This window comes from Manis javanica, chromosome 7, assembly GCF_040802235.1.
Source record: "Manis javanica isolate MJ-LG chromosome 7, MJ_LKY, whole genome shotgun sequence".
Classification (NCBI taxonomy): Eukaryota; Metazoa; Chordata; class Mammalia; order Pholidota; family Manidae; genus Manis; species Manis javanica.
In genome coordinates this window covers 15,126,028-15,145,588 of record NC_133162.1, presented here as the reverse complement: position 1 = coordinate 15,145,588, position 19,561 = coordinate 15,126,028, and the positions used below count along the sequence as shown (strand labels likewise).

Sequence of the window (19,561 nt, the reverse complement as noted above, 5' to 3'; positions counted from 1 at the left end):
CTGAGCCCCCCAGACACACCCTCAGCTCAAGCAACTGCTTTCTTGAACACACAAAAACCCCTCTCTTTACCCATTTTCTCCACTTAGCCATGCCTTGGCTCCAGGATAACGGGTCAACATATTTCATTCTGAGTTGCCAACAGATGAGCCCTAAAGGGAGGCTTGTTAATGGAAACCAACCTCAAATTGGTAGCTTCTCGGATGGGAGGTATTTTTCTGCGTGGAGGCATTCCAAGTGTTCTTGCTTAATTCCCACTTAACACACACACAGCCTACATTACCCCACAGGATCCGGTGACCTAGAACCCCAGCCTTACAAGTTTCTGAGCCCTCCTGTAAATAATGGCTTTGGGGACAAGGTGACTCTGTACTATGAGTCCTTCATTTTGAAGGAAAAGATACATGAAGTACAAAACACAAAATTGCACTTTCACTGCTCTTCCACACTTCATCTGTCCTCCCAAGATCAGGGACCTCAGCTAACACCCAAAGGCCTACGTGCTGCAGGTCTTCGGGGACTCAGGTTCCCCCTTGAATCTAACCCAACCCAAACCAGAGGAAGTCAGTGATTCCAGGGCTTGTGAGTACATTCACTTATCACATGGAGTGAACAGGAAGGCACGGCCCAAGACAAGCTCTGACTGTGGCATGTCAGCAAGCCCACAAGCAGGAGGTGCCATACCTTTGCAGGTGAAACATTTGATGTGGAAATGTTTGGTCTGAACCCGAAGCACTTCACCCTTGCACGGCTCCCCGCATTTATGGCAGTGAATGACAGGCTTCTCCGAAGGGTGGTGAGGGTCTTGGGGATGGGCCACTGCAAGAAAAACAAAAGAGCCATGAGAGTAGAAGGCATCCCTACAAAAGCCATCTGTGTGGCCCTGCGTAAAGGTACCTGCAATTTTGGTACCAAAAGAGCCACAAATTGATCCAGTAAGTGGGAACTGTGCCCCTTCTCCCCCATGCCATAATCATGGGGGTACACGGGTAAATCAGGAAGTGGTGGGTTTGACAGACCAGTGGGGAAAACACCGGGATTGTTCTTCTGGGAGCCAGAAGTCCCCTTCTTTCCAAGCTTCTCTAGGACTACACAGTTGGGGCAGTAAATACACGATCTTGTTTGGTTCAATATTTTGTAATACACATTTTTAATACATCTTTGAGTTAGAAAGCACCTTTCAGCACATTCACTGCAGACTAAGTTCCTTAAGGATGGGGACATTTCTTAAAATTCCTGTTTTTGCTTCCCATTTGCACTTCTCCCCTCTTACCCTAGCTGCTCAGAACACAGCAGAAGGCTCCTGCCCCAAAGGAGCCCAGGAAACGCTCATTCTCTTATGAGCGTGCGCTGGCTGGTTTCTTGTCTGTTCTACCAGGTAGTCCTTCCTGATCTTAGTTTGGCAACTCATTTAACCTCTCGGAGGCCTGTCAGGAGCCTCTGATTGTGTGCCCCATTCCTAATACACACTTCGCAGGCAGTCATTTTTTAAAAATTAGTAACTATGTGGATCTCTCTGAATCTCACCTGCTTCTTCTACAAAACAGAAGATTTTGAAGGTCTTTTCAGATTCTAAAATCATATGTTGGAGTCTACAGTGCTTGTTTCCCCAGTTTCCAGAATAAAGCCTTCAGAGAATAGAAGTTACTGTGGTTGTCCTGCCCCAGGAAAAGGATTTGCAGCCTTTCCTTTACAAAGGACTAAGAGACAGGCCAGGGAGAGTCTTCAGTTAATGTGCAAGCTCTCCAGCCAGAGAATGCAGATTTTTGTTATTAAATTCCTTTCCTGATTTGGGTCCTCAGAAGTAGGAACCACGTGATATATAAAAATGTATTACATAAGTACCTACATGAGTGTGATATGGGATAAGAACAGGGAACCCAAAATAATCAGCCAACACAAAGAACAAAGATGATTTTTTTTCCTCAAATGGTAAAACTGGATTGACAGAGGGACTGTGGGCAGATTTTACTGACACTCAATTTAGAATACACCTCACTGCTACTGAGGTGCTTGCAGGACCCCGCAAGTATAATAGGGCATTGTTTTTCTCAGACCACTGTAACATTCTCATTTCACCTGGAAAGGGTTTGAACCAGACCGTCCAAAGGCTCCATTACGAGCTACATTCTGGGAAACAAGGTGGTTCCTCTGAGATTTTGAAGAGGAGCTGAAATGTGTAGTTTCATGTTGAACACCTGATCTGAATTCTCTGCACTGGACGTGGGGAGGACCTGGTACCAACACTGTGGTGGGCCTGCATTGCCTTATCTTCTGCTGGGATCTCTCCTGGAAATGTGTTTAAAACAGGAGTCTGTATTATCTAAAGAAATTAAGGAAGGGCATCCTTTCAAGATCTCTGAACAACCACTGACTTTTAAAGTGATATGTAACAAGGCCAAAAATCTATTTACCTGGGCATTAAAAAATGGTTACCCTTAATACCAGCTTTATTTGCCAGTGGAGAATATGCAAATGGTTTCTTTAAGTTAATTCTTGCTTCCTATAAGAATGGAGGAAAGTGGTATGCCTTGAGCATCTGTCGACTAAATGCCAAGCATCATGCCAGGTGTTAACACACAAATAATTTTATTCCATCTGCACCAGCCCCTCTGTCTCTTGGTAAGGTGGGTAATGTCATTCCCATTTGACAGATAAGGAAACAGGAAGTTGAGCAACCTGCCCCAGGAGCAGGTAATGGAATCTCAAAGGTCTACACCCTTTCTGACTCCCAAATTCATGCTCCTCCCATACTATTGGTCTAAATCAGAGATTGTTATAAGTCAGGCAATAATTTATTTAGCCAAGTTCAAGTGACATTCTCAAAGCAGAAGCTAGGACTTGGCTACAAAGGGAATGCACACAGTGTGTGTGATGAAGTATGGCTAGCTGGGCATGGCACCCAGGCGGTGATCCTCAAGGTAGCTCTGCCCATCCTCGAATCAGAACCCCCTGGGCTGTGTATTAAAAATACAGATTCCTCAGCCCCACTGAACTGGGGCACAGTGGGGATGGCTCCTCAGGTGGTTCTTAGGCATATCACAGTTTATGAACTATTTCCCTTTAAAACTCAGACAATATGGGTAAGCAAGTTAGAGAGAAGAGTTAGAGTGAAAAAAACAATCCACAAGACCATCTTCTTCAGAAACAATAATAGCACAGGGTAGAACTCTTGACCGTAAGGGAGAATGCATTTTTTGGATAAGAAATCTGTAGTGCAGTTTCTCTTGGCATTTGAATTTTTTATAGCTAAGCAAGCAAGCTATGCTGAGTAATGAGGATAGGAAAATATCACTTCACTTGGCGTTTCCCTTTTCTGAACAAAGGTGCCGGTGCAAATAAATGCTGGCCTCAGTCGCAAAGGTCAGAGTTAGGATCAGCATTTTGCAAGCATTTCCCCTTGAAAATATATATTACACTGTGAAGTCCTCTATGCCCAGAGATGACCTTTGTTTCCACCCAGAGATGAACAGAACAGTTCACTTGCTTTCCATCATACATCAGCCTAGGCAGACATATATCAGAACAATCCACTTGTGAAGGAATGGACTTTTCTTTTTAGGGAATGACAGAATCCGAAGACCAAAAGAGACTCAGTGTTTATTTCACCCCAACTCAAATTACTGTAGGCAAGAGAATATTCTCTGACCTTCCCTCCCAACAGCACCATCTCTCCCTTAACCAGCCTTGGAAACCACACTGCGTTCTGCTTGGTAGTTTTCCCAGGCCTGACATCTGCATTACCTCATTTCTCTGCAATGTAGGAGGAACAGGGACTGTTAACCCCAGCTTACAAATGGGCAGACTGAGACTTGGAGGAACGAGGTGACTCACCCAACGTGACTCAGCCAAGAAGTGAAGAGCAGGTAGTAAACTAACGCTGTGCTGCTCAAACCCAAACAACCTTGCAATCACCAATGCTTGGAGCTGTGCTGTCACCCTTGATTCCACCCTCTTTTTCATCTCTCACTAACCTCTGTTCACTTTCACATCCCTTGGTTATCCCTCTCTCACCCGACGCACCCAGCCCTCAACTCCTGACTCTGGTTGCCGAGTTTCCTACGCCCTGGCTTCTTCCCTCCCAAAGCCTCCTGCAGGGAGGAGCTTAATCTCCCCTCCCTAAGTGTGGGCGGCGCTTGCTGACTTTTTCCCAAAGACAACAGCATGGAGAATGGGGGGGAAAGAATAACTTTGTAGTGGAGAAACCTGACTGACACTATCTCAGCCAGGAGGTCAAGGTCAACGTCAACAGTGATAGTCATGCTGACAGGATATACCTTGATCTAATGGGATGAAAACTGGCATGGTGCTTCTTTCTTCCAAAAAACTACTCCATAATCCTAGTCTAATCACGAGAAAATTCCCAAACTGAGGGACCTTCTCCAAACACCTGCCCAGTACTCTTCAAGGGTATCGAGAACATTAAAAACAAGTTGGAAAGTCCTCTTGTCACAGCCGAGAGGAGCCTAAGATGATGAGAGGACTAAATATATCTGATAGCTCTCCTGGCCCCAATCAATCAAGCCTAAAGTCCCCTGCAGGGCCTTAGGGATCTTCAGTAACATGGCCCACACCAGCTACTGTGATATCTGAGAAGGAACTACATCTGCCGAGTACTTATCGCTGTGCTGAGTGATTCTGAACTTAGGCAGCCTGACCCCAAAGAACGTGCCTAAAACACTCCACTATTTATTTGTGTAAACATACAAATCCCCCTATGGTGGGACTTCGGACCACCTCCCGGTCCGTGATTGCCATCATGCCCAGTGACTTCATGTGTACTGTGCCTCCCTTGGAAGGCCTCCTACTTTTCTCACCTGTGCAAATCCAACCTGACCCATGGGGCCCAGCCCACGTCCCGGCTCTACTCTGAAGCTTTTGCTATGGCTTAGGTGAATCAAAGACTGCATTCTTCTCCCAGTCCTTCAGCACCGAATACCTGTGCTGTCACCCAGGCACTTCATTTTCCCTTGCGCTGTGCTCATTTTGCTTTCTTTCACAACGCATCAATCCTGGCCTGGCAAAACTGCTACAATCAATGGTTAGTTCCTTTAAATTTCTGGGATACTTCTGATTTCACACATCAATAGCCTGGGTTGTCATCTTTTTACTTCGCAGTTCAATTTTTGAATTAGGGAAAATATGGTTATGAAGCTACAGAGTCCTGAACTTATGACATCTCAATAAATAACTATAACACCATTATACTATTATCATAGGTATTATTTCTTGAACCCTTGTTATGTCCCAGGTGCTATAAATACTCATTTATACCCACAATCACAAATAATCCTCATGGATGCCATACAGGAGTGCCGTCTTATCACTCCTGCAATACAGATGACACCTTTGCAGAGAGGAGGACACCTTTGCAGGGCTGGGTAACTTGTTCAAGATCACACAGCTAAGAACAAGTAGTCTGGCTCCAAAGGCCACACTCTGAGGCTGGGGATTTCCATAGGAAAGTCTTATCCAGCATAGATGGAAATCAAGCTAGTGCAATGTACTAACTAAATTCTGATTACCCAGCTCAGAAGAGGTGACCACCCAGCGGCACCATAATCCCAAAGGTCACACCTGCTAGCAAATAAGCAGATGGGAAATAATACTTCAAATGTAAAAAGAAATTACTCCAGGCTGCAGCAAATGATGGGAAAAGAACACTTACAGGGTAAGGGCTGTACAACAGGGAAATACAACCTACCGTCAGGAGGGCTCTCCCTGCAGCCGCCACCCTGGGCAGAAACTGCCTCTGGTTGGCACTGGTCTGGATGTGCAACCACAAAATGGTATTCTGCTGGTAAGGGTGATTTCTGCTCAAAGACAGGAACCCTGTTCTCCTGGCAATCTACATTTTAGAGACCCTGCTTCATTACTTAGAATATTTTCTATTCCTCTACTCCTTTCATTCCCATTTAACTATAAACACAGCACAGAGATGACTTCTCTGTACTCCTGCTTCTCTCCGCCTCCTACTCCCTTTCTTTATGCTACAACAGCACTAGTATTGAGCCTAGGAAACAAGAAATGCAAGAGCTTAAATAAATTCATAGAGTGCTTAATTTGCAGTTTACCTAAAAGTCCATTTCCTGGTATGGCAACTGGTAGTTACTTGAAGCTATGCACTCTTACCCTGTCATTAGGTGCCCCAAATGATCACTCTCTTTAATTGGCTCCCACAACCCAGTTTCGTTATACCATATTAGCTTGGTGATCAGGAGTACGATCTGGCACAGAGCACAGCCCGAACTCCCGCAGCAGGGGAGCCGTAGGGTGCCTCTGCTCTAGCTTCCCGGCCACTTGTCGCTGTCTGCTTGCAAAAGGGCCTGATACTTGCTTTGCCTTTTCTGGGGCAACTCGAGATAGGACTTTGCTATTCCTCTAAACATAAAAAAGACACTGTCAGCAGTCAGTCAGCTGGGCTCCTGATTATGGAAACAGTTCAGGCTCAAATCCAGTTAATCTGATTCCCTCAAGGTCCAGAGGTACTAGGATTATAATAATTCAGCCAGGAAAGTCCCTCCTTGTAAATCACATGATGCTCCTGCCCTGATGAGCTACACCTGCCTTCTGTATGTGCCGGTTAATCTTAGAGGGAATTTAAAATCAGCTTGGTGTCTTCTCCTCCTCCTTGTAACAGAATGACCCCCCGCATGCACCTCTTGCTTGAGATGACTCACTGAGACAACACCCTTTGCTGACCCCCCTCAGCCTTTCTCTGACAGCGCTGTTAGTCATTTTCCTCTGGAGTACAGTCATCGGTATAAAGTGCCACCTCTCTTCCCTAACAGCAGTTAGAAAGGACCTTGGATGAGGAGTTAGGAGTCCTGACTCCCAGTCCTGCCTTGTGCTTCCACTTCCCGGAGATTGTAAAGAGGGGCTAAGCGTACAGGACCTGCCTCGTGGGCTGGTAGTGGAGACAACATGAAGTCTTCCCTTTGTGGGAGCCCCGACAGCACCCGCCTGGCACATGGAGGTCCGTGTCTGCTGAACGTCAGCCAAGAGTGTCACTAACCCATGAGAGCAAGAACTTCCAAAAACTAACGAAGTCCTTTCTGAAATGTGATATTGCCACCCAGGATCTCAAACAGTCCCTGTACCAGCAATGCCATTTAGAAATGGAGCAAGACAAACAGTTGGGCAGTGGCTTCAGTCTGAACCCTGCTGGCAGAACTCTGCATCTTTACGGACTGCTAGAGGGTCACTTCTGTGCCAATTCTGAGATTGGGAAGGACAACAGCCCCCCTAGAGCCATTTATAAAAATGCAAATTAAGAGAGAGGGTCACAGTCTATTAGCATTTAGGCTTAGGGGCCTGAGACCAGGGTTAGCCTAGGCATAGCACCACCGCTGCATTCTGCCACCTAATCCCAAATCCAGATGTTAAAAAGGCAAAGAAGGAAGTTCTTGCTCAGCGTGTCCCAGTGAGGTACAAGCCAAAGGCTGATAACAGCACAGGAAGCTTCCCAGCTTTCTTTGCCTTTTCTTTTTGGCTGCTTCTGGTCATTGCCCAGGACACATTGGGAATAACTAACTAGTTAAAGAAAGGCATTTTAGACAAACTGATAAATATGATAAATATGTATGGGTATGGTACTTTACAATTTACCAAAGGTGTTCAAACATAGTAGTATCTCCCTTGATCCCATCAACCCCAAATTCTCCTCATTCTACAGATATAAAAATGAAACTTGAGTGATGTGAAGGGATTTGCCCTCAGAATGGTGAGCTGGAGCCGGCTCCTGCCAGCTGCGGAGAGCAGACCGTGCATAGCTCCGCCCAACCGTGCGGTCAGTGTCTTCACCTCTGTAGCTTGAAATCAGTCATTACACAATAGAAATTGGCAGATTGCAAATCGGGGCTTTCCCCTGTCCCCACTCTCAGTGCCAGTTGTTAAACACATACCAGCACACCACTGGTTGAGGTTATACTGCTAGTAAACAGCAAAATGAGGCTTTAATTCAGGTAGATGCAAATTTCAGAAACAAGAAGTTGAACCCTTTCTGAAAAGGCACTCTCACTCCTACTCTGTGAATAAACACACAATCTCACCTTCCCCTGCATCTCTCCATTGTTTGCGTGCCCATGGGGGAGATGAATGCAAATGACTTGTGCTCGCAGCATCCACCATGCAGGATCAGATGTGATTTTATAAATGCCAGAAGCACTCTCTGGGTGCTTAGGCTCCTCCCAGACCTGAAGTTCTGGCCCAGTTAAGCTTTTTATATGACACAGCTAGCTTTGCTGCTGTTTCCTTCCCAAGAAAAGGCAAATATGCATTATTTATACTTGACACCTTGCCAGGTATCCTCCTAGGCATCCAGGTGATAGCATAACCCAGGGTGGTTTGATCATTCCATCATCATTTTACTTCAGGGGTTCATCTGCGTGAATGGGAGAGAAGAGATTATCTCCTGAAGTTCAACAAAGCTTAGACTTAGTGAACTCAATCACCAGGAAAGAAAAAAATATGTTTGAAGTCCAACATGGGACTGGAAGGAAAGGTGAGGGAGAGATTTAAAAATGCTCCCATGAAAGAATAAAGCAGGGGGGATCTCGCTTCCCAACTTCAAGCTCTACTACAAAGCCACAGTAATCAAGACAATTCAGTACTGGCACAAAAACAGAGCCACAGACCAGTGGAACAGAACAGAGAGTCCAGATATTAACCCAAACATATATGGTCAATTAATATACGATAAAGGAGCCATGGATATACAATGGGGAAATGACAGCCTCTTCAACAGCTGGTGTTGGCGAAACTGGACAGCTACATGTAGGAGAATGAAACTGGATCACTGTCTAACTCCATACACCAAAGTAAATTCTAAATGTATCAAAGACCTGAATGTAAGTCATGAAACCATAAAACTCTTAGAAAAAAACACAGGCAAAAATCTCTTGGACATAAACATGAGCAACTTCTTCATGAACGTATCTCCCTGGGCAAGGGAAACAAAAGCAAAAATGAACAAGTGGGACTATATCAAGCTGTACAGAGAAGGACACCATCAATAGAAAAGGCATCTTACAGTATGGGAGAATATATTCATAAATGACAGATCCAATAAAGGGTTGACATCCAAAATATTTAAAGAGCTCATGCACCTCAACAAACAAAAAGCAAATAATCCAATTAAAATATGGGCAGAGGATATGAACAGACTCTTCTTCAGAAATTCAGATGACCAACAGACACATGAAAAGATGCTCCACATCACTAATCATCAGAGAAATACAAATTAAAACCACAACGATATATCACCTCATACCAGTTAGGATGGCCAACATCCAGAAGACAAACAACAGCAAATGTTGGCGTGGATGTGGAGAAAGGGGAACCCTCCTACACTGCTGGTGGGAATGTAAACCAGTTCAACCATTGTGGAAAGCAGTATGGAGGTTCCTCAAAAAACTAAAAATAGAAATACCATTTGACCCAGGAATTCTACTCCTAGAAATTTACCCTAAGAATGCAGCAGCCCAGTTTGAAAAAGACAGATACACCCCTATGTTTATCGCAGCACTATTTACAATAGCCAAGAAATGGAAGCAACCTGTGTCCATCAGTAATGAATGGATAAAGAAGATGCGGTACATAAACACAATGGAATATTATTCAGCCATAAGAAGAAAACAGATCCTACCATTTGCAACAACATAGATGGAGTTACAGGGTATTATGCTCAGTGAAATAAGCCAGGCAGAGAAAGACAAGTACCAAATGATTTCACTCATCTGTGGAGTATAAGAACAAAGAAAAAACTGAAGGAACAAAACAGCAGCAGAATCAGAGAACCCAAGAATGGACTAAGAGTTACCAAAGGGAAAGGGACTGGGGAGGATGGGTGGGAAGGGAGGGATAAGGGGGAAAAAGGGGCATTACAGTTAGCACACATAATGTAGGGGATGGGGGGCGTGGGGAAGGCTGTACAGCACAGAGAAGACAAGTAGTGATTCTATAGCATCTTATTGCGCTGATGGACAGTGACTGTAATAGGGTAGGTGGTGGGGACTTGATAATAGAGGGAGTCTAGTAACCATAATTTTGCTCATGTAATTGTAGATTAATGATACAAACATAAAAAAATAATGAAATGAAATGAAATGAAATGAAATAAAATAAAATAAAATAAAATAAAATAAAATAAAATAAAAATGCCTCTGTGAAAACTCCTAAGTGCAACCTTCCAACCCTTGGGAAATAACTTCTTATCAGCAGTCAACAGATATTGACGCTGTGAGTGCCACCGTGTGTGCATGCTGTGCCCGGATCTGCGGGGGACTCGAGCCTGGCTGCCTGCGCCGTCCCCACCGCGGAGGGCAGAGATCCCAGGTATGTGCGGAGCCCACAGGAAGCCCCACCTGGCGAAGCTAAGCAACACAGAAAACCACTTGGGAGCTGTCCTCTATCTCTATAGATAGAGAGGCACGGTCTGCATGCTAGGACTTCTGAAGAAAGATGCATGCAGCAGGCAGGGGCAGATAGGTGGAGAAAGTTCCACGCAGGAGGGAGTGCAATTTGACAGGTGGGGTGGGCTGTGGGTGGAAGACTAACAAGAGGAGGAGAGTTCCGAGAGCAGGGACACCATGAGCGACGGCCGGGAGGTGGGAGAGCCCGGGCATGCTCAGGGCACGGTAAGTCGGGCAGTCTCCTGGGACAGGCCCCGGGGACAAGGGCAACCGCAGGGCAAAGCCGCAGCATTTCTCCCCAGACAGCCCTGTAAACTCCAGATCCGACTGCCAAAAGCCTACCGTTTAGTAAAGTAGAGGCAGGGAGGTCCAGGGAAGAACGGGGGGTTGGTGAGAGAGAGAGATTATAAATGGGAATGAACGAATATAAATACAAGTAGAGACTAAATCATGTGCCGGAAGAAAAGGGTAAGATGAGGAGAAACCAGAAAAATGCTTCAAGAAGGAACCACCCGCTCAGCTATGCCTTAAAGGAAGGGGAGAATTTAAGTGGATAAGAAGGAAGTGGAAGGCATCTCAGATGACAAGGAGGGTGGGATGGGGTATGTCTGGAGAACATCGGGACATCTGGTTTGGCTCAAGCACAGAGTAAGTGAAGGGCATGAGGGAATACAAGGCCATGAGCGAGGTTTGCCCCTATGCTGCCTTGAAGAACAAGCTATGAGGAAAAGACTTTAAAGGTACCCCATTTCCCCCTGGGCCGAGGGTACGGAGAGAGGTGATATGATCAGATTATAGTCTGGCCTATTTCTTAGGAGTTGAGACAGGACTGTTTGTCAGCTCGGAGTGCGGGCCCACTGGAGCCCCGTGCTGTGACGGGATGGCCTGTGCGGAGGGGCCACCTCCAGCGGGAAGCCAGTCATGGTTCTGGGCAGACAGACTTGGTTCCAATCTTGCCCCTCTTAGCTGTGTGATCTTGAACAGTCACTTTTCTTCCCTAAGCCTCAATTTCCTCTTCTATAAAATGGGGATAAAATCCTGCTTTGACACTTAGGAGGATAAACGAGCTACTGTATATTAACTGCTCGTTGCCTTTCCTGATAGTGAATGTTCAAGAAAGGGAAGCCGTTGCTGTGTCCCTGGTGTTTCAATGCAGGCATATGGTGGGGTGTAGTTCAAGAGCCTGATCGTAAATGCCCGTGTGTTCCACCTTAAACTCAAACACGGTATGTAATTTCTCACTCTGTTGTCCTCTGCGTCTTCTGTGCTATGTGATACACAGTGACTGTTCAGTTCGCCCCATGAATCTTACAGCTGTCTCTGCCACCATTTCAGGTTAACCTATAAGGGCTACAAGCAGTACATTTTGTTTTAATAGCTTTATTGAGAAATAATTCATGTATCACACAATTCATCTATTTAAAGGCAAATTCAATGATTTGGGGGATTTTCACAGAGCTACGGGACCATCACAATTTAATTTTGCAACATTTTCATCACCCCAAAGAGAAACATACCCTTTAACAGTTACTCCCTATTCATTCGCCTGCTCAGTCTTAGGTAACCACTTACCTATTTTCTGTCTCTATAGGTACTTTTTTTTGTCTCTATAGATTTTAAGCAGCAAGTTTAACTAGTACCTGTTAGTCTCAGCCTCTCATCATTTGCACAGCAACTGGAAGGAGCTGTATATACACAGTCAGGGTCACCTAATACCCTCTACTCATCTTACACATTATTCATGCCTGAAATCCTCCCCACTAAGGCATATAAGTGTTTTTCATCAATACATCCCCACCCTGAAAAATGTCCTCATTATCATTTCAGCCCCAGTGCCCTCTTGGTAAAGAGTTTCTGAAAAGACAAAAAAAAAAAAAAATTCGAATGAGATACAATTAGATCCAGTTCACATCTCCAGTGGGAGTTGTCACAAATACAACCTGCCTGGAGGTATGTCCACACCAGTGTCAGCACCGAAGATTTGCCAGAAAATTAGAAACAATAAGCTATGACTATACATAGTTGATCCCTCAAACACAACAGTGTAGACTTCTGATTCATTTTTCAATCCCTCTGCCACATAGCAACCAGAATGAGCGTGCAAGGACGTAAGTCGAGCAGACCGCCACACTGTCCAGGGTGCCCTGCTGGGGATGGAAAGCCCCGCCTGCCGCTGCAGCCTCTTCTCTCCCCTGATCCCTACAGCTCCCAGGCACCAGATCCCGCTGCTCCAGGCACATGCCCCTTTCCCATCCCCGAAGGCTCATCTCACCTGTCCCCAGCTATTTGCAAGGCTGGCTTCTTCTCCTTCCACTCTCACCCTAAAGCAATCTCATCTGCCACCTCTCTGGGAACTTTCCTTGGACCATCTAAGTAAAGGCAGTCTGGTCTTCCTGCTTCCCCCATCTGTTTACTTTCTCTATACTTAACCACAGCCTAAACCTTCTGTTTCTCTATCTTCTGTCTTCTCTACAAGCAACTGCCGGTATATTCCCAGGGTCTAGCACCTTTCCTGGCACAAGGTCTGTGTCTATAAATGAATGTTCAATATGTTCATTTACTTAATATTGGCCTGATTTTCTCTCTCCCATACCAACAGCTTCCAGTTGAAACTGAAAGTTGGTTGAATACCTTGAGTTCAGCAACAGTATCAATTGAGTAATTTTGATGATGTCAGTAAACTCAACACATGACATAAGATAAGTCTCTGACTCAGAAAAAGAAGCTGAAGGAATGACCTTATCGATGGCTCAGTGTCAAATCAACTGTTGAAGTTTCTTGCAACAAAGTACAATTTCCTGCTGACGTGAGCCGCAGGCAGGAGGCCAGGTGGTACCAGAGCCTTGGGAAAGCCAAACTAACTACGGTGTGCCCAGAGAACGACATACAGTGGGAAGAGCCAGCAGGGACTGCTGCAGAGTGGGCGGTCAGCTTCCCCCTGTAGGAATCTCGAGCACACCTGGATTCTGGCCTGACACTTTAAAACAATTGTTTTTACAAGACCCCCACATCCATGCACCAAATCACTGTCAGACATCTCACTTCATTCCACAGCCCACAGACGAACAAGGGTCATCGGCTTGCTTGCCCAGGGGATGCAGTCATCAGCACCCAAGCAGGCAGAATTTCTTGAAGTTTTATCATTGGACAATATGCATTACTGGCCACAGGAAGCCGTGCATATGGTCCTGGAGTTGCATAGCATGACAGAAGTTTACAAAGTCTTGAGCAACTTGAGGTGAATTATAAAGAGATTGCTCAGCAGAAAGAGGTGGCCTTCCTGGGTTCTCCAACTCACCTACCCCAGATCTATACGTAGGCCTGGGACCCAAAGCTAATTTGCTTAATCATCTCCATATCAATGCACACATTACCTCTGATTTTACTCAGCCAAGAGGAATAACAATATTATCAGCAGTAAGATCAAACAATTACTGAGTTCTTGCTATATGCCAGTCATTGTTTTAAATGCTTTTCATGTATTGATTGATCCAATTCTCACAACAGTCCTATAAAGTTAATACTCTTTTTCTCTGATGAGGCAACAGAGGCACAGGAAAGTTAAGTGACTTGTCCAAGGTCACACAACAAGAACAAAGTGAAGCTGGGATTTGTACTCAGGCAGTCTGGCTGCAGATCTCCGACTTATGAACACAGCTAGGTTTTTAGGCAAGCCTATACAATCCTGTAGGCTTAGGGGATAATTCTACAAAGCCAACAAGGCAAAATGGAGTGATAATCATACTAAGAAAGAGATGGATATATACAGGAAAGGGCTTCACAAGTTTGGGTTCTGAGCCAGTCTCTGTTGGGAACCTAGCTGCAGGCAGTTTGACGTTGCCGCTCCAGCAGTTACACATTTCATTCTGCTTGCCACTATGTCTTAGTTTTCTTCTCTGTGCAAGGAATCTCTGCCCATTCTCTTTTGGCTCTGGGCTGTGTACCTACCCTGTTATTTAAATAAACTCTACAGATCACCGACCCTCAATCAACATGTATTGAGTACCTACTGCATGGCAGGAGCCATGTTTGAAGCTTTTACACATATTCTCTCATTTAAATGAATCCTGACAATAAAACTATGAACCGGTTAGTAGTGGTTCTCTTCCCATATGTTTTTATCAAAGTTTAAGGAACAAAAGAGGCTTATATGTATAATGATCAAGGATGCTTATAATGCATGATGGCACTTGCCTGTCCCCCACTCCCCATAGGCAGATGTGTTCAACTTTCGGTGATTTTCTGGTCTTCATTGCTGTATTTCTTAGCACTGTGTTTATACCAGCTCAGCTGTTACTTAGTAGCATCCTGCTCTTACCAATATGCATCACTGTTTTCAGTTAAATCCGTGGTCAGTGCTTACCCTTTGAGAACCTAATCACGGTTCTCAGGCCCTGCAGTGCATCCTGAGAGCAGATTCCCTTTCTTATACAACTTTTTCTTCCTCCTAGATTTAATCACTTCCTTTTCTCCCACTTGCCTTTCTGGTAAACAATCCATTGTGTTTTTTTTTTTTTAAAAAAAAACAAGTTGGAATTGTAGATCTACCAATAATTCTTTCCAATGTTCAAACTTTTCAGATAATTTATCAAACCTCCCAAACCTCCCTGGAGGGAACACCAAGTACTAAATTCCCAGTACTGTTTTCACTGAAAAAAAAGTTGAACCTCACACAGGTCAGAACTTGGCTCTGTTTCCTCTGGCAAGTGTCAGAGATGTGATTCATCTGATACCAATCCCGGCATGGGCTCTCTGGCAGCATGCCACCTCTGGGTAACAAAGATGTACCGGAGATGGGCTGCACAACTTCGGAGGGCACTGCTCCTACTGCAGGATGAGAACAGTGCCCCGCAGGGGTAACGCACAGGCCCTGTAGAGAAGGGGCCTTGCCATCTCATCTTCAAACACTGACCCCCTGCCCCTGACAGGATTGTATTGGCTATGATCTGTCCTAGCAAGGGGCTGCTGCCCAGCCTTGTTTGCTTGGTTCATGTTCAGCAGCTTCTTTGCCTACTTATGCAAAACCACCATGTGAAGGCTGTCTCACTGGGCCCTGCGTCTTTAGTGGTAGGCGCAGCCTTTCCCTGGGGCTATCTCCACAATGTCAGCTCCTTCCTATGGCAAGAAACCAGCTCTTGTTTCCAGGAGTGTCTCCCACTCAAGATAGGAGCGATGGCAGACTAACAGGAGGCTGGCTATGACAACTCACCTCCCAGAAATTCCCAAGAGAGGGGCACCCTCTTTCCAAAGTCCCTAAATTGTAATATTTCTCAAAACACTCTGATTTATTCAAAATGAGTGCTATATAGAGCACATGATGCCCAACAGATGGGGGTGAAGCGCTGTTGCAGTGACGATACATGAGATGCTGGTGTGTGACAGGCCGTCCAAATCCTGAACTTGTCCTCTCCCTGGATGTGACGCAAAAGCAAGGGGACCAGGGAAGCATGGTAAAAGGACATGGTGATGTAGAATCACAGGGAAAAGTTCTTCTAGATGAAATAGTAGTTCCAGAAAAATCAGGCTTCTGAGGCCTGAGTGAGGGTTTCCTTTGGACTTTCTGATATTAACCAAGCAGCATTTTACTCTGAATTCAGCAGCTGGGACAGTTCTGATTTGTATCAAGCACCCAAAAAGATAATAGCAAATTCTAGTGACCTCTGTTTAAGATAAATGGCCACCAAAAGATTCTGAAATTACTCTGTTGAAACTTTTCCAGTTGGAAGTGAAGAAACTCAACTTGACCAAAACATACCTATTTTAGCCCTACTACAAGAATATCCAGGATGGAAATATGTTTGCCCAGGAAATTACCTTATTTTGTTTTCCTCCAGGAAATGTTAATGTAGATGTTCTAAACCATTGTTTTCAAGCTTCAGGTCTCGACCCACTGAAACATGAAATCAGCTCAATGGGTCATGACCGGCACAATTAAAATACAGAAGAGAACAGAAAAGAGCAGAGTAAAGGTAAGTATTGCTTCCCATGACTTTACTGTAGCCACTTAGATGTGTATGTGCAGGAGTTCTGGGTCTTGATGTGTGTAAATGTATTTCCTACTGTGGCAGGTGTGGTGAACACTGTCTTAAGCACCAGACCACAATCTGGAAGCTCTTTGGCTGATTCCTGCCCACAAACATGTTTTGCTTGGCCTACACAAAAGATTTTTTTTTGAAGAGAAAGCTGAATCATTTGCCAACACTTAAACATCTGGAGATTTTACACAAAAAACTTTATTTCTAGTCACTCTTGAGAATTGGGAGTTCTGGCCAGTTGGCCCATGGCCCTCCATGGAAACTAGGATGGAACAAGAGTGACTTCTCTCTTCAGGGAGGGACATGTTATCTGCCTTGCCCCAGTCTCCACTCATTTAGGTCATCTGCCTGGTTCTCAGAGACACTGTATGTACAACCTCCAGCTCTATTCATCCTCACCTCATCTTGATCTGCAAAGCCCTCTGTTTACTCTTCTGTCCACTGCTGTACTGAGTGACCAATAGTAGCTCTTGCCAAACTCAGCTGGCTGCATTTCCTACTGCTTCTCTTTTGCCAATTTGACCACCTTTCTCTCATTTCTTCATTAGCCACTTGTTGCACTCCTATTCATCCTTCAAAGCCCAGCCTGCCATGACCTTGCAGCAGAATTAATCATTCCCTATACTATAGTCCCATATTACTTTAATAGTTCTCTGTTGCATACATTTCACATTGTATCCTAACTACTTATTTGTCCATAGTCTTTGCTAGAATATTAGTGCTTTCAGGTCAAGAACTTCATTTTATCTTTTTAATTTTATATATATTTAATTCATTTCTATTTATTGCTTATCTCTTGTTAGGTTGTATTGTATTGAATAAATACTTAAACAAGTATAACCATCTCCCCCACCAATACATATCATTCATTCACGTATAAGTTCATTCAACATTCATTGAGCATTTACTATGGAGCAAACACAGTGTTAGGAATACAAGTTGAATCAAACACCATCCCTAACTGTAAGAACTTACAGAACCCCTCAAGGCCAATCTTACATGCTCCCTTTTCTAGAAAGCCTTTATTCCATTGAAACACTACTTCCTTCCTTCGCACCTCCACAGAATCTTGTTTCTACCCCTTCTATCACCTTGCATTGCCTCTAGGTGCACTCCTCCCAACACTGACTAGTTCATTAAGAAGGCAGGAACTTTCCAGCAGATCCGGTCATCCCTGAAATGCCTTGCAGAGAGCAGACCTCAGTAGGAACATGATGTGACCAAGAAGCCCACTGCTGTGGCTCATTGTTTCGGGCTGGGAACTTCCCACATGGCAGAACTTGTAGTGGTTTCCAGGTTGGCAGGAGCAGCATAACTGGACTCCAAACCTTATTCCCACTGATGGCCCTCAAACTCTGTTCCTCAATGGCTGCTCAGACAGGGGTCCCACATGTGGTACATAAACAGCAGTCCAGTAGATACTCATTTAGACCATATGTCACTTATGGGACCCTCCATGGACCTGGGAACCTACAGTCAGTCCCTGCCATTTTTCTGGGGGTACTCAGCCCTCTCTCCCATTTCCCATCAGACACTTCCATGTGGAATAACCTTGCTGTCTGTTTCTACCATTATTTGTTTATCTTAATTTTTCTTAAACGTCTCCTTTCACACTATTTCAAATAATAAACAACAGAAAGAATATAGACAGTTAGACTATAGACTAATGTAGTGGTAGTGGGTACCAAAACCACTGGTTTTGAAAATATATTTTTGCTCCTCAAACACTCCAGAGGGTGTTTTAGCCTTTGTCAACCAAGATATTTCCTGAAACTACCTTTTGTGAAAGGATTCCAGAGAGCTCTGCGATCCCCAGTAAAAATGCTTGCCTAAGCCTCCGAGGATTAGGAATGATGCCTAGAGAACGACACACCTGTGCTTCGACTCAAAATTACTGCTGCCTTCCCCAAGCCAAGCTGAGCCCGAATTCACTCCTAGAAAAAGGTGCCTTGTAATTTCCTCCCACGCCCGCTCTGCTCACCTCAGCACACCCAGCATCTTACACTGACAGCAGTGTCTTAGCCACTCGGATCTCACAGAAGGTCTGTTCTATTGTGACCCATACCTTCAGTCTACACTGCAGCAGAGTCAGAGTGAGAACGATGCTCTTTGCCTTATTTTGGCCGCCTGTGTCTTGTAAGCAATAAAAAGTTAGCAAGAGGAAATGGAGAGGCTACCTACGTGTAAGTTCTCACTTACCTGCCTGGAGAACTGATTATTTTACACACAGTAACCAAGGATTACCTGGACAGTGTCCAACTGCGGTTCCTAGATCAGGAGTACCAACACCATCTGGGAATTGCTGGAAATGAAGCCTCAGGCCCTTCCCCAGACTTACTGAATCAGAAACTCCGAGCAGAGCCCAGAAATCTGTGTTTTGACAAGCCCTTCAGGTGGTTCAATATGTTTGAGAACTACTGCCCTAGGGAGTGATTTCCCAGGAAGTAGTAAAGCAGCCAGCATCTTCATGGTTAAGTCCAATTATTCAAACGAGTCAGCCCATCTGATTGCAATGGACACAGAAACTCACCCCTGGTGTCCCCCCAGGGAACACTGGACCATAATAGCATTAATCATGTCAGCGTGAACACAAATACAAGGTTTCAGAGAAAGGCGGTCATGCATACAAATATTTGCTCTCCCCACTGTTAGCAAAATGTGCCCTTGAATACACAGCTCCTGCCAGTTTGGGATAAACATACCTCTGGGTATGAGTCACCATTGAACCCACACACAATGAAATAGGAAGCTGGGCTGGTTTCTGCTGTGGTGTGCCCAGATCAGACTCAGCCACAATGGGAAGAAATCCTGCACCACTCACCAATCCCCAAACCTTCTGGGAAGCCCTCTGACTCAGTCGGCATTTTGACTTTGGCATAGGAGAGGCCAGCAATAGCAGGACCCTGCTTCCTGACCTCCAGGGGCTGTCAGTATGACGACACAGAGGGGCCCCCTTTTCAAAGTGAATCAGATGCCAACATTCTCCTCTTGGTAGAGCGACTCTCTTTTCTACAAGAACTTGGGAAAGTCGGTTTGTTGTTCTTCAAAAGAGGGTTTCTGTGATGTAGTACAGGTCGTCTCACCCTTCCTGTTCACTTGACCAGGTAATTGGAGAG

The 19,561-nt window shown here is 44.9% G+C and overlaps 1 protein-coding gene across 22 annotated transcripts in view; it reads right to left on the bottom strand.

Moving 5' to 3' along the window:
- ABLIM1 (actin binding LIM protein 1) overlaps window positions 1-19,561 on the bottom strand; it is a 288,553-nt gene that overhangs the window by 139,752 nt on the left and 129,240 nt on the right. For all 22 annotated transcript variants that reach the window (XM_073240363.1, XM_073240368.1, XM_073240372.1 and 19 more), the window contains exon 2: window positions 683-817. In XM_073240363.1, coding sequence (XP_073096464.1) covers window positions 683-817 — 135 coding nt within the window. The remainder of the gene's footprint in view (window positions 1-682; window positions 818-19,561) is intronic.